Source organism: Branchiostoma lanceolatum, chromosome 7 (genome assembly GCF_035083965.1).
Source record: "Branchiostoma lanceolatum isolate klBraLanc5 chromosome 7, klBraLanc5.hap2, whole genome shotgun sequence".
Taxonomy (NCBI): Eukaryota; Metazoa; Chordata; class Leptocardii; order Amphioxiformes; family Branchiostomatidae; genus Branchiostoma; species Branchiostoma lanceolatum.
The window spans coordinates 7022103-7037211 of record NC_089728.1 but is presented as its reverse complement, the minus strand read 5'-3'; the positions used below and the strand labels follow the sequence as shown (position 1 = coordinate 7037211).

The 15109-nt window shown below is 40.0% G+C and overlaps 1 protein-coding gene across 2 annotated transcripts in view; it reads right to left on the bottom strand.

The window, feature by feature from the left end:
* The window catches only part of LOC136438923 (low-density lipoprotein receptor class A domain-containing protein 4-like), an 80941-nt gene that overhangs the window by 35550 nt on the left and 30282 nt on the right, over positions 1–15109 (bottom strand). The window contains exon 4 of one of the 2 annotated variants that reach the window (XM_066433956.1): positions 3794–3931. The exons of the other annotated variant lie outside the window; for it this stretch is intronic. Coding sequence (XP_066290053.1) covers positions 3794–3931 — 138 coding nt within the window. The remainder of the gene's footprint in view (positions 1–3793; positions 3932–15109) is intronic. 2 annotated transcript variants of the gene reach the window in all.

Genomic DNA, 15109 nt, shown 5'->3' with positions numbered 1-15109 from the left:
CTTAATGTAGAATCAATGCAGCAAAATCTTCAGAACTTTAATTTGAACTTTTATAGCTAACTCCATAATCCAAGATAAGTGTAATTATACAACAAAGGTTTCACATTTTTTCTGACATTTATATGTAAAGGAAGTTCTGTACATTAGTGTAAGCAAATTTCCGCCTCGGGACAGAGGGACAGGTCAGGAGACAACCCAAATTCATACCCAACATGGGCTAAATGCATTAAGTTACAGATAATTTAAATAAAAGGAGAGACCATTATGCTGTATTCTATCTGTGTCAAAAATTTCTCTCTCCGCTTCTTAAATCACTAGGCTTTGTAACACGTCACTGTTGTTCACTTCAAATCTGCCAGGGGGCACCATGTTTGGTTTGCAAAGCACAAATCTAAGCTACTGTATTATGGTTTGTTGTATAGAATATAAATAGAAGCTGTTCACACTCCTGGTCAGTCTATTTTTTTCAGATCTAGGCTGTGGTTACTCATTACCGGTTCCTGTTGCCAGTGTAGCAGGCAAAAAGATACACCTAGTCACAATACACCTTGTACGTTCTAGCCAGGGGTACGTTTCGGCCTGCTACACTGGATCCTTACAGACTTTTCATTTAATCTGTGATGATTAAGTGAAATTTTGGTTGTAAATTTGTAAGTTTGAATCCCTTGCAGCCATTTGTTTGCGTCCTGCTCCTTTACAGAAAAACATTTCTGACTGTTCACATTGCATGCCAAGGTGCAATTACGCTGCATACATGTATGATGTAGTCTGCCTACAATCATGTATATAAAATGTGAGATTAGAAATTATGAAGTATGGGATGTCCCTGTAGCTCAACTAGTAGCAGGTTCCAATTAGGTGGGGATCAGGTTCAATCCTGGGTCAGGACATTGCGGTTGGGGCTGCACCCGTCTTTCGGAAGGGACGTAAAATGTGGGTCCCGTGTTCGAGGAGGTGCCTCGAGCACGTTCAAGGGGAAGGCTAGCAACCCCTCCCTGTAGAAACATACACTGCTACAGAAACAGCAATGTAACTTGCTGCCCTATGTGCCACTAGGCAGTAACAGGATCTGAATAAATGAGTGAATGAATGAACAAATTGAATGATAAACAGATCAGGCTGCCCATCTTGTTAAAGATAACCTGGTTTGTGAATACAAAATGGAACCAGATGCTAGATGGTAGCTAGGGTAATGAACACTGCAAATTTCAACTTGGGGTAGCAAAGTCAGGTTCGTATCCTGCAAGCTTGCGATAATTGTATTGACATTGAGATATAACACAACATCAACTGATAGACTCAGTGTTGCTGAATGCAAAAATAGATATGACTTCAATGCCAAGGTTGTGCAGTCTATAATAGCATATGGAATTTTTGTATTATGAGCACTCTGTACTAAATCAAATGTGAACTTTTATGTTCACGGTTTTTGTGATGAACTTTCAGCGCAAACTTAAAACCACTGCGAAACTTTTGCACACCAATAACTGTTGCGCTACTATTATTTCAACCACGAACTTAAGACCACCGTGAACACTCCATTTCCTCCCTACCGCGAAATAAAAACCATGCGAACTTAAATGCATTTACAGTACTGGTATTCTACTGTAAAGCTACTTATTTTCGTGGTGTTTTAATTTGTGGTTGAAACAATTTTGTAGTACTGCTGTAAAAGCATGGAAATGCATAGTTGCAGTGTCAAGTACTGTAGGAGCTTCCTCACTAAGTAGCTTTAAAGAACGGTTGCAGTCAGATATGCAAAGACTAGGTGTAACAGACCGTTTGGTGTAATATAACCAGCTGCTACCGCGCCGCGTGCCTGCGAAGCTGGTGTGTTATGCCTAATGGCGGTTATACCCGCTATATAGATACAGATACAGATACAGATTATACGGTAGAGAGGACATACTGCAGAGACTAAAGAAAGAAATCTACTACAAACATTTCAAGACTTACGGTATGCTAGAGGGTTTTTATACTGGCTAATAAGGTGGACAAACAATACAGATACAGAGAAATTCAAAATAGAATTATGGGACAATTTTCTTTCGCTATATTTTCTGACAAAGCAAATACTTCCAAATATTTTGCATAGAGTAGGACTAGGAGCATATTTGAAGCAAAGCCATGTATAAAATAGATTCTGCTGTAACAGTTGCCTTTTTCCCTACCAGCCACCTCAAGCGATTGACTAAAATCTGTATACGAACAATATATATCACAATATACTACATACAATATGAAATGCTATCTACTACATATAACATGTTACATTTAATATTGATCATCAACCTTGGATTTGACAATGACAACTGCATGAACCTATAGCATAACCCCCCAAGGTATGGGCTCAGAAAAAGGTATCATAAGTCAACATACAAGGTCTTTCACTAGTGAATTGAGCCCCAAGAGCTTGTAGTTAGACCTTGAATTTAAGGTCATTCATGAGTTTTTTCGCCCAATAGGCTTACATGACTTGTTATAATACGTGTTTTACATGGGCGCGTTTGTAATGAAGCTATAGAAAATGCACCAATGTCACCTCACCTCACCATCCCTTGATCAAGCCTATTCCTGTCCTACTGCTGATGCTGGTGTGTTACGCCAAATGGCGGTTCTACCAGCTATATATAGATACAGATATAGATAATAAACAAGCCTGAAGTTCCAAGGAAAGCCACTGGGGGGTCCAAACCTACACTTTATTTCCCAACCTGAAAGCTACCTCGTTTTTCGAAAATCATGATGATGTTTGTTCAACGCATGTTCAAAACCTGAGATACCAAAAGAGGAACTCCCACTTCAGTACCACAGAAGGACGCTAGGGGGCCCATAATTAAATAAGTTCTTTGTTTTGTCTACACCTATACCCGCATACAAAATATCGTAAGAATATGTCAAATAGCTTTTGAGTTACTACATTTAATATGCTGATTAACCACACAATCACACACAAATGCTATCAAAAACATAAACTTCTTGACAAAGATTGTGTGATTTGTGTGTCTACTATATATATTTGCCTTTGATATGATATTGATCAAGAGACATGCAACTTGAACTTTGGTTTCCATCAAAAAGAGAAAAAAAAGGCATCCATAGCAAAATATGAGTACAACCACTTTGAGGCCAAAAATTCTGTGTGGCCCAAGGGCTATAGAAACAGAGACGTGCACTGCCCAATAAAAGAGTGTGTGGGTCTTTGGGAAGAAGTTGAACTTTCAACTGACTAAACATGACAAAACGTAATGTCTACATGGCTGGCAGTCTTTAACCTTCTTCCTGAAGCCCAACCATATTAGCAACACAATATGGTGCTAAACAGCTACCTTAGCAGTCTGAAACAAAACTTACTGTCTACTAGGCTGGCACTATTTATCTGTCTGTCTTTCTCATCAATCAATCAATCAATCTTTATTCTGAAATCAACATTGCAGGTATGTCTGAACGACACACCTGAATTACATTAGATTTCTTACAGAAGTATGTTAAAAACATTCCAATGGACCAGATTTAAAAAATTATCATGCGCTTATATACATTAAAAAGGTTATTTTTGACAGACGAATACTGAGACGGTTACTGAGGACAGACGAATATAGCTTTAAACTAGGTTTTGAATGTCTCTCAGAGTCCTCATAACGAAAGTCCTCATCAGAATTATCTTACTGAAGGGTGTTGGAAGGATCTTAACTTCTAAACTTTGTTAATTTCTCCCTGCTGCTTAACCCATTTTGGTGCCAAATTGATACCTTAGCGGTCTGAGGGTTAACTTAAACACGACAAAACTTACTGTCTATTTGGCTGGCACTGTTCATCTGGCAGTCTTTTTCGTCAGAATTATCTGGACAGTCTTTTCTGCCGTTGCACACCAACAGCATAGTGGGAAGGCATTGGTTGTTACTGCACTGGAACGCGCATGTGACTTGCTCTGCAAAACACAACAAGAGAAAAAAACCTTTTTGTTGCGATACTGTAACACTTTTAAAGCTCTATCTGATTGTGTGTTTTTGCAACTGTGTATTTTCATATCCTGTGTCAGGGACATCCACAACTGTAGTAAGTGTATTCAAATACTACATTTACTACTTAACAACTCCAGTAAAATATGATTGTTACTGCACCGGAACACGCAGGTCTAACTTGCTAGATACAAAACGCAAAAAGAGAAGAAAATAAAATTTGCTGTCATGCTGTAACATGCCAAATATTGGCAAGTTTATTACTATATTTTTACTTATATCACACAAGTCCTTTAAAACATGATTTATGCTGCACTGGACACTTGCTCTGCAAAACACAACAAGAAAAAAATAACTCATTGCTGTGATGCTGTAACATGCTCATTATAATTCATAGGCAACATTTTAAGTTTTATTCTATGGTTTCAAAGTTTATTGCAACCCCTTCCCTGTAATTGTAAATGAATTGATGAGAGAAAGACCAGAAATTACAATGTCTGGCAATATAAAGGGCTGAATGTGACTGAAGTTTTACCTTGCAATAGGAATTATTTCACATCCTTTATCGCAATGGTAAAAAAAATGTTACCATGCATACACACATTGACCAAAATACCTTCTCAAAAAAAATTTTATCATCAAGGAAATATTATGACTTGTAGCTTATGCTTTAGTAACCTAGAGATGACGTTTCTGAGCCCACAATTTGGAAATTCTGTTAAATGGTGTCCTAATGATTATGATTATTCATCCAATGTGAGAATGTACCTTTAAGTTGCATGATTTACCTGCAATACATTGGATTGGTGCAGCCTTAGGTATAATATAAAAAAGAAAGATTTTTCCAACAATTTTCTCAGCAGATTGTATGATAATAGTGATCTACCATTCATCAACTATACAGCTATTATAGATACCACATATGTGGATGACTTCATTATAAGACTATTAATAGTACCCACCCCTTGCATGTGAATTGGTTCTAACACAGTTACAGACTCATAATTCCACCCAGGGCGGGTCCATTAAACACAGCAGTCATGCTACAACAGCTAATTAAAATGTCGTCGCCGATCCAGCCCGTGCATGCATCACATTTCCCTGCCTAATCTGTTCCGCTCGCGTTGCCGGATCAATCAGTCTACCGCACACCCACCCACCCTGTCCTGTTGGCTGGGCGGGCCCTCACAAACATGACGTATCGTCATGTGAACTCAACAACCCGTCCACCACAACTATTTCAAACCGGCTCCCGCCCCCCGGAGCTTAGTGTCCTTTCACGGATAAACTCAGGGCTGTCTCCAGGACCTGTCCCTCCGTTCCGGGACGGAAATTTGCTTGCTGGGACGGAAAAAAATTTCACTCTTCCGCCCCAAATCTGAACTTTATGACATGAAATTGATGAAAATGTATCTTCGTAAGCTTAAAATGATGAATTTAACAACAAAAATTCAAAACATCGGCTCCCAAACAATGAGTGGGACAGAAAAAAATTAAAAGCTGGAGACAGCCCTGGTCAGACGGCAGATCTGCCTCCCCCCCATGACGTATGTACAGTACATGTTAACTCAACAAGCCATCCACCACAGCTATTTCAAACCGCCCTCCAGCGCTTAGTGCCCTTTCGTGGATAAATTCGGTCAGACGGCAGATATGTTCAACCCCCCCCCCCATGACGTATGTACAGTACATGTTAACTCAACAACCCATCCACCACAACTATTTCCAACCAAGTCCTGCCCTCTGGCGCTTAGTGCCCTTTCCCGGATAAATTCGGTCAGATGGCGAATTCGTTCAGCCCCCCCTTCCACGCTCGTGTGACACCCCGTCTCACCTCCGACCGTGCCAGTCCGCGGCGGAGTATGTTAACCTTTCGCGAGCCGTCACCTGCGCGTTATGAAAACTGCTCGACGGACGCGCGCGGAGAAAACAAATGCTGTCCGGGCACGGCAGAGGCATTTATCACTGCCGGACCAAAGGGCACGAGACAGTGGGTTATTAAAAATTTACGACCTGTCAGAGGAAGATGTGTTATCTCTGGCCTCCGACGATCCACCTGGGGGCTGCACAACAGGTGGGTTTGACGTGCGGGGATCCGCACAGACGGGAGATATATTGGACCTCTTATCGAGGGAGTTCCAACGACGTGGCCTACCTCACACACATCACACATGGTCATAAAGATATGATTTTACAGGTATGCAGTCATCATACACACTATGGCATGCTTAGTTAGTATTCTCTTCACACAGAGGTCTTCTCCTGTGTCTGTAGATCCAGACATAGATAAGAAAAGCCTGGTCTACCCAAGAACTAGAAGGTTCTACTGGGCTCGAAATACTACGTGCATAATTTGCATGCACTTTTGTGCACCCAAAATTGGAGCTGTGCACCTCATTTTTTACTGTAGGTGCACATGAATATTTGTGTAGGGTTCTATACATGTAGTACCTTAAAGGTACTATAATTGTACACAACATATTTTTAACATTAAAGAATCAGAAAAAAAAGAATAAAATCTTGTTGTATTACTTGTTTTTAATTTTGAAACTAGTTACAAAATTTGGTTTCATTTATTTTCTGTTGTACATCCATATTCTTCTGTACACCAAAATCTTAAAGTTAGGTGCAGGTCAGGTATAGAATTAGAAATAAGGCAGTGTATAAGAGCTTATGTAAGAGCATATACATAAACATGTAATATTCTATCTAAAACCATTCTTTGATGTTCACGGAAGTAATTTCAGTACTATGGACAAAACCACCTACAAAATGTCAAGGTTAGATATCAACACACTGATTTTCATGCAAGCTAGAAGTACTTCTCTTATATTAATTATTACTAATAGCATGTAGCACCTCAAGCTGAAGCTGTAATTCAAAATTAATATGTGAACAGAAGCATTCTTCGTTCCAATCTATTGGTAATAAATTATCCGTTTTAATCTCTGGATAAGATGCCTGGATAAGATTCGACGTTGGAATTAATCTTGATTGTTCACCATTTTGATATTGTATTATACCAGAAAGGTACATTGCAATCTTTTCATTACAGTGCATAATTTTTTCAACTAAAAAAAAAATCAAGGGAAGAATCTGAAAACCAAGAAATAAAATTGGCATGGCCTTATCGATAATCTTACTTGATAGTGCCTCCAGTGGAATAGAGATAAGCAGTAATTATTTTAAGACTTAAGAAACAGATCACTTGAAGATAAATGAATTGCCACCTAGTTATAATCCCCTTCTGAAATATTCAAGCGTTTGAGGCAAGTGCTCAATCTCAATTTACAACTCATCACAGATATACCTGAGAAACAATAAGGAAATTCAAAAAAATTACATCATCAGAAACATTGGTGTACGTCTATAGCAAATGAACATTAACAGAACCTGTAACACACACACACACAATATCACTGTTACATAATGAGACAGGTATGCAAATGCATGTATTGGTTTGTCTATCTCCGTACTTATATAAGATATGATGTGCCTCTCTGTGGTATCTGATCATGAGGGAAGCACTTTGCTGCAGCCAGTCCTGATTTTGTGCGATCATCACCAGTACTACTAACACACAACATCATTGTTACTTATAATCAGACGTACATTATATATACTAAGTAAATACGATTATAAATCTATTATGAAATCTTACCGCCGTCATCGACATGCCTTTCTGCGATATCTGAGAGGAGCAGTTTGCTTGGGTTGTAGCACCGAGGGTTTGCACACAAACAGAAGCGCCAGAAACATCCCCAATCCTTTCCCTGCTACCCAGTCACACAGACACCTGCCTCAAATGTTACGGCCGGGCTCCAAAATACTGGGTGTGTGCATATTCAAACTTGGAGCTGTATACCTAATTCTTGTGGGTGCACCAGTAGACCTAGATATTTCTGTTGAGTTGCATATCTGTACACTAGTATACAGCATAAACATTTATCAAATTCATTAAAATTTTATTAAAAAATAACAAAATCTTCATTGTACTACCTGTTTAAGATTTAAAGGTTAGCAACAGTAAGAATTTCAGCAAATTCAACATTTAAAGAGAGACAGTAAGGGTTGTAATTAGGTTTTGCTGACTTTCAACTTTTTTGTTACTTAGTGCACCCAAAATGTTTTAAGTGCACCTAAATTTCTAGGTTACGTGCGCCCGTGCACCTATACCTACTCGTATTTGGAGCCCTGCTGTAATCGGGCCTACCTGTCACGTAGTGTCTGGGAGGTAGGATAAAGAGGATACATTTTACCCCACATGGATTTAGAGAGGGAGTTCTCCCGAGGAACGTCTGACATTTTAATTTACTGCAGCTGCCCCGAGTGATGGAGGGTTCTCCTGGAACTGCGCCGGGCTCGTTGCCGTGCGCACAGCCGGATTGCTACGGGAAATACGCAGTAGCTTGACCCAGAAATGTGCTCTCATGCTTTATGTATACAATTGATAGGCAGAATAGCACGTCCACAATTTAGAAGATGGAATCCCTAGCTATAGTTTGGCATTTTTCCTATTAGAGCAGCACCGGTTTTTGCACCAAAAAAGCACAGTCAGGGAGGTCCTTCTGATTTTTAAAAACAACTCCATGAACCGGGCTATAGTTTTCATCACAACCACTAGTTAGTTATGGTTGTTCCGTACAAGTTTTAAATACGACATGTATACTATAGTAGATTTTCATGTCATTTGGTTTGTGGGTAGCGAAGGAAAACTGGCCCCTAGCAAAATCCATTCAAACTGCAGTCATTTTATGTATGAGTTTTTGGTTGTAAATTGCATTGGCCACGATGTGTATACTTGAAGATGTTTTCTTAGCAACCAAAAGTGATTTTGAGTCTTGTGTTTTGCAGACGAAAGAGTAAAAAAGAAAGTACATGTTGGACTTTTTCTTGGCTTGAAAGTTCATCCCTGTTGGAAGGAATCATTCTGTAGCGTGATCGAGCTGTTTATAGCCCAAAGGGAAAACTGAACTTACCTTAACTTTTGACATAACAGCACCTAGAAATAAGCAATGAAATATCAAAACTGGAAGTTCTGCTGCAGTACCATAGAAAGCCAGTAGGGGACCATCAGCGACATGACCTTAGTTTTCCTGACCCCTACCCACCTACCAAATATCATAAGGATCCACCCACAGCTTCTCGAGCTACATTTGTATGCTGTCCACTGATTGAAACACACACAAACAACACCTGGAACACAGCCTTCTTGACAATGCCAAAGGTAAAAAAACACAGAAGTTTTGCTGCAGTACCAAGGTCACATACCAGGGGTGACCTCACACACACAGACACACCCAAAACAATATCTCATTTTTCAATCCAGACCAGTCATTAATGGATGGAGACTCATCTAAACTGCTGATAAGAAAAGGAAGAAGCACAACTGAGTGAACGTCCAATAGAGACATACGATACTTATGAACTAACTGATGGTCTGGGGTGGATAAAGCTTTGCCAAGAACAGTGGGTATCTAGGGCATTAGAAGTAATCAACTGAGAGATATGCCAGCACAGACACCAACATAAAAAAAATTGCGCAAATGGAAGAGTTGGGTCATTTCCAAGTCACGCCATAGGAAAGGGAACCTGGTCCTGACAAATTTGGCTTCGGGTTTCACAGTTAATACACGGAATAATGAGGAACTGGGGAGAATGAAGCTGATTTTCTGAGAGCGGGGCTTACTTCAATCCTGTTACGGACCTACAAAACTAGTTTGAAAAGATGGATAAGATAATAAGGACTGATATTTGCAAGCAAATGTAATGTGTTTCCTCACATGAATGTTTGTAGGCTACAAAGTTGTGAGATTTTTCTGATCACTTTTCTGTGATGAATTTCAACCTAAAATGTGAAAAGAATTCAACATTTAACACAACATTGACATACACAATACAGCAATATTGTAATGTAAATGATGATATTTATACCAAATAAATTCACAGACATTTTCTATGTATTAAGGTATGCTGTTACTTAACAGCACAACCTATTCTAACACAGGTGCTCTTTGTTCTGATTCAATTATACATTGTACAATGTGAAACATAAATTATGCAAAGCAAGCCATTCAACATGAATATATGTATTTGGGTTATGCATGAGGTCAAAATGACATTCCCATGTATGATATCTTTTAACTCATGCAAATGACAGCAAATTAACAAAATTTAATGTTCTAATGATTGAATAAAGAATTATTGTTTGAATGAATAAGCCAAATTTGGTCATAAATGCAGTTTTTATCCAACACCTTCATTACATGTAGCTGCAAGATATATTGCTTTATTCTACCATCTCCAATTACCGGGAGGGGGGGTATATTTACTGGTTAAAAGCCTCATATACCATCATGGCATCTTCGAAATCAGATTAAACATTTGAAAAAAAAAGGTTTCCACAGTAATCATATCCACTTGAAGCAAAATTACATATTATTATATGTTTGACTCATAATGTATCTGAATAGCTGAATTACAGCAATAATCAAAACTGCCCAAGAAGACCATTTAGGTCTGCCCAAGAAGACCACTCACCAAGAAAATCTGGTCTATGTAGACAGGTGGTCACCATAGACAGGATTCTTAATGCTTGTGTCAATGGGGAAAATTATCTAACGGACCACGAAAAGGGGGTCACATTGGCCAGGTGGTCTTTATGTAGAGGTGGTCACTTGTACAGGTTTGGCTGTACTCGGCTTTACATATAGCTTTAAAATAAACCTATTGCGAAATTGTGACAGTTTCAAACCTGTTAGCCTTTTATTCTATCAACGACTACGCAGCATTTATACACGCTTACGTGCGGAGGGGCACATGTGTCGGTTGGCTGGTATATCAAGTGAATAAATGCCAGACAAAATTACACACTACGAATTGTTATGTGTTTTATAGGATTATATACAACACTCAGACTAGCCATGACGTGCATACTAACACTATCCCCCCAACCTCAGCTGTTGCCAAATCATTCAATGCATTCAAGTACCGTTATGCTAATTCATACGCAGTCTGCGAGAAATTATGTAAAAACGATATGCCCTTTCATCTGCCCATTGCACGAAAGTGTACAAGTCACAATATTAACATCAGACAGACATCAAGTAAAGAGATCTAGAGGTAGAATCACAAATCACAAAATGTGGTCTAGCCAAGGACATTTTCTTCTAAAAACAGAACAAGAGATGCAGAGATTTAAAAATGTGGTCTAGCCAAGGACATTACCCGCCCACACACCACAACAAGGGATGTCATCAGATGTGGAGTGCACTTGAGGTTTGAAACTCACTTTTGTTCGAATTCCCAGTGAATACAAATAGAAGAAACACACGGCTTAGTAATATAACAGCTATGGGCACTCACTGACACAAAACTATAATCAAGATGAGACATAGAATATTGTATATTCAAGACACACGTTCAGCATTATTATCTTTCCTCAAAGGCAGCTTACATTAAGATGGGATTATTTTTCACTGTGTGTATAATATCATACTGCTTGCTTTCCTACAGCAATTCCTAGACAGAACGGAAATTTTGGCCTGTCTGCTAGAGAAAAGGACAAAGGGGTTTTCCACCATGTGTTCTTTCCCATCCACTCACCTCCTCTTGGCATTGCCAGCCTTACTGCCCACCTGGCTGCTTTTTCAACCTCCAGCTTGACAAGAGTAATGCTTAATCCCTCTCAGATAGGGAGCTCCATGTCTTGTAGACAGTTTTATAGCTGGAACATGTCTGTGATCACCCAGAAATGTGGATGGGAGGGCCCGGGCCTCTCTCTCTCTCTCCTTGGCCGGCGCTAGCTGCAGCCTTGCAAATGGGACAAGTGCAAATCTATTTGATATTGAACAAGGGACAGACTGGGGCAGACGGCGGGCGAGAACACCCGCAGCATAATCAATAACGTGGAAAGTAGGTCAACGGAGAGTGGGTTGCTGACCCTGCTTTTCATATGAATCCCGGGCTCCCATTGATATGCTGAGGGGGAGACAGGGCTGAGGACTTGGAGGAGAGAAGCCGCATGTGTTAGCCCGAGCTATAGCTCCTTCACATGCGCCTTCTTTGTGTGCCACAGCTCTTTTTTTTTAACGACTTGCCATGAACAAAACTGAACTTCTCTTTACCGGTGGCATCTGTCTATAAAAATAGTACAATACAGTCAAAACTGCCCAAGAAGACCACTCAGGGGACTGATAAAATCTGGTCTCTGATCATGAACTACCGCCTTCACATGCCCCTCCTTTGTATGCCACCTTTTTTTTATGCTTGCCACAAAACTGTACTGCTCTCTACCAGCATCTGTCTTGAAATTAATAATGTACAGTTAAAACTGCCCAAGAAGACCACTCAGGGGACCAATAGAATCTGATCTAAGTGGACAGGTGGTCACTACAGACAGGCTTGTGTCAATGGGAAAAATTATCTTATGGACTACCTAAAAGTAATCACATTACCCAGGTGGTCCTTATGTAGAGGTGGTCACTTGTACAGGTTTCACTAAAAAGAGCACACATTGCAAAACCCTAGAAAATACTTTTGTGAGGTCAAGGGCAAAAGAACAGAAAAGGATTTTTACAGGAAACATGCTGTGCCAAGTTACAATGATGACAGGTCATAAACTCTATAATCTAGTGTCATCTTTTCTACCCAGACTTTACCATATCGAATCGCTTATTCCAAGTTTTTCTACATCAACAGCTTCTCTCCACGGTCTGCAAATTCATGCCACTCTCTCCATTCAGGTGTTAAACGACATCAAAATGTACAGTTAAAAGTTCAAAATTAAAGCGATTGTAATCTGAAATTGTAAAGATTCAAACGGCTTCACCTATCTACGTTTGACTTTTCTTTGAAAAGCAAGCCTTGTTAAACTAGATCAGTACATACAGTGAAAGTTCAAAATCGAAACCTACCGTAATCCGAAATGTAAAGATTCAACGGCTTCACCTACCTACCGGTATGTCAGACTTTTCCTGGTAAAGGACCCGTTTGGTACCTGGGAGGATTTAGAAGCAGCGAGTCTGGTGCATTATGTATTCTGCGCGGCAACTGTGCGTCTGCCAGACAGGGCTTTCGATTCCACATGCACACTTATCTGAACCTGCAGCTGGGAGTTGGGGGGCCCGTCCAGTTTTACACTCTATATACCCGCCCCGCCGTGACACATCCGGAGGGGCGAACGTGATCTGTCACCGCTTTAATCCCCCTGAATATCACCCGAAAAAACAGATAATGTCATAAAATACCAGCGCAAATCTCGGATTACCGACGTCTATTACTCAACTTCGCCAACGTGTGACGACGTGTTCGGAAAGAAAGAAAGGGCGGACGAGAGATGTAGGCCAAGGAGGGATGTTTCATTTCTATTACGTCTGTTCAAAAAGCGACAAATCTAGAGTCCTGTCTGTGCTACAACCTGACCCTCGTTGCAAAGGTGACCCAACTGTTCTACTCATTGTACGGCAAGTCTGTGCAGCGGGACAAAGGGGATACGCCAACCCACTGGAAAATGCGACATTGTCACCTTCCATTGTCCGCCAATTTTCCAGTTGACTTCTACTTTTCCCGGCCACAGTCTGAGTACACTCTTTCACAATCACACTCACTCCTGCATGTAGCTTCCGCCGCCGGGGGAGCCATCATTTTGCTTTATTAGACCTGATTGCATCCCACAAAGACTATTAAATCATACAGGCTTGTTTGTTGGTGATTACGTGATAATTGATTTACAACATGGCGGGCGTTCGGGGCTCGTCCATCTTTGCCCATTATAGTGCCCGTCCATAAATCATGCGCAGAGAGGCAGCGCAAAGTGGCAGAATTGGGGCTGGCACGACAGGTCGGACAGCCCTGCCCTTCATCTTTGCCATAAGGCTAATTAGTAAGGCCTAGGAAAAAAACCTCCTGTCTTTCCGGTTACCCGACTGACGCTAGGAAAAACCTGACGACCCTAGCCTTTTCTGTGTGTGCCCTTCATCTTTGCTATAAGGCTAATTAGTAAGGCCTAAGGAAAAAAAAAACTGTTGTGTTTCCGGTTATTCTAGAAAAAAAAATTTAGTAGGTTAGTTAGTTAGTTAGTAAGGCCAACAAAAAACATACCTGACCGTCCCTAGCAAAAACTCTAGCCTTTTTTTTTGTGTTTGGACTTCATCTTTGCCAAAAGGCTAGTTGATAAGGCCTAGAAAAAAAATGTTGTGTTTCTGTTTATTCTAGCAAGAAAACCTGGCAACCCTAGCCTTTTTTTCTGGTCGACCGTTCAGAATTTAGTACCAGTAAGTACATTAGTTAGTAAAGCCAACCAAAAACCTGAAGAAAAAAACACCTTTAACAGTTACGTTTCCGGTTACTCGACCAACCCTAGGGAAAACCTGTCCACCATAGCCTTTGGGGGGTGGGGGTTGTTCTTCATCTTTGCTACATAACTAATTAGTCAGGCCAGTGAAAAAACTGTAACAGTTGAGTTTCCGGTTACCTTACCTACCCTTGCCAAAACCTGTCCACCATAGCCTTTTCTTTGTTGTCAACCACTGGCAAGGCCACAAGGGACATAAAATTGACTTTAAAACCTATTTATAATAACATAATCACATTAATATACCCTTGCTCGCGTCCAAAATACTATCAAAAAATGTTGCATTTTCCATTACCTGACCACCCCATGCAAAAATCATTTTGATTTACAATATCAAACTATATTTACTGAATCACATCGAGCGGAGTTTAAAAGAACAAGAAAAAAAACCCTAGCTACTGACCCCAATTTTTTCAGACGGTACCCGGAAACACAACATCAATATTCCTCGGCCTTAGTAAGAAATGAATGATCGCATTACTGATGAAGTTCCAGATTAATGTAGTCCGATGGCAAAGAGAGGGATTGGGAGGGTCAGAAGGAAGACAAATTTTCAAATTTGACCTCAACCTACAAATTTCACTTTCACATTTCTGTATATAGGTGACAAAATAACAATTTGAGTGTTAGTCAATTTATCATCAGACTCTCAGAGCTTATTCGCATCATCACTGACTTCACCAAGATGATATAACAGTATCAAGAACATTCATGTAAACATCAAACAAATATTATATGACTTTACTTTCTTGAATTTCAATGTAAGCAGTAAATAATTTCATCAGGTTGGTAG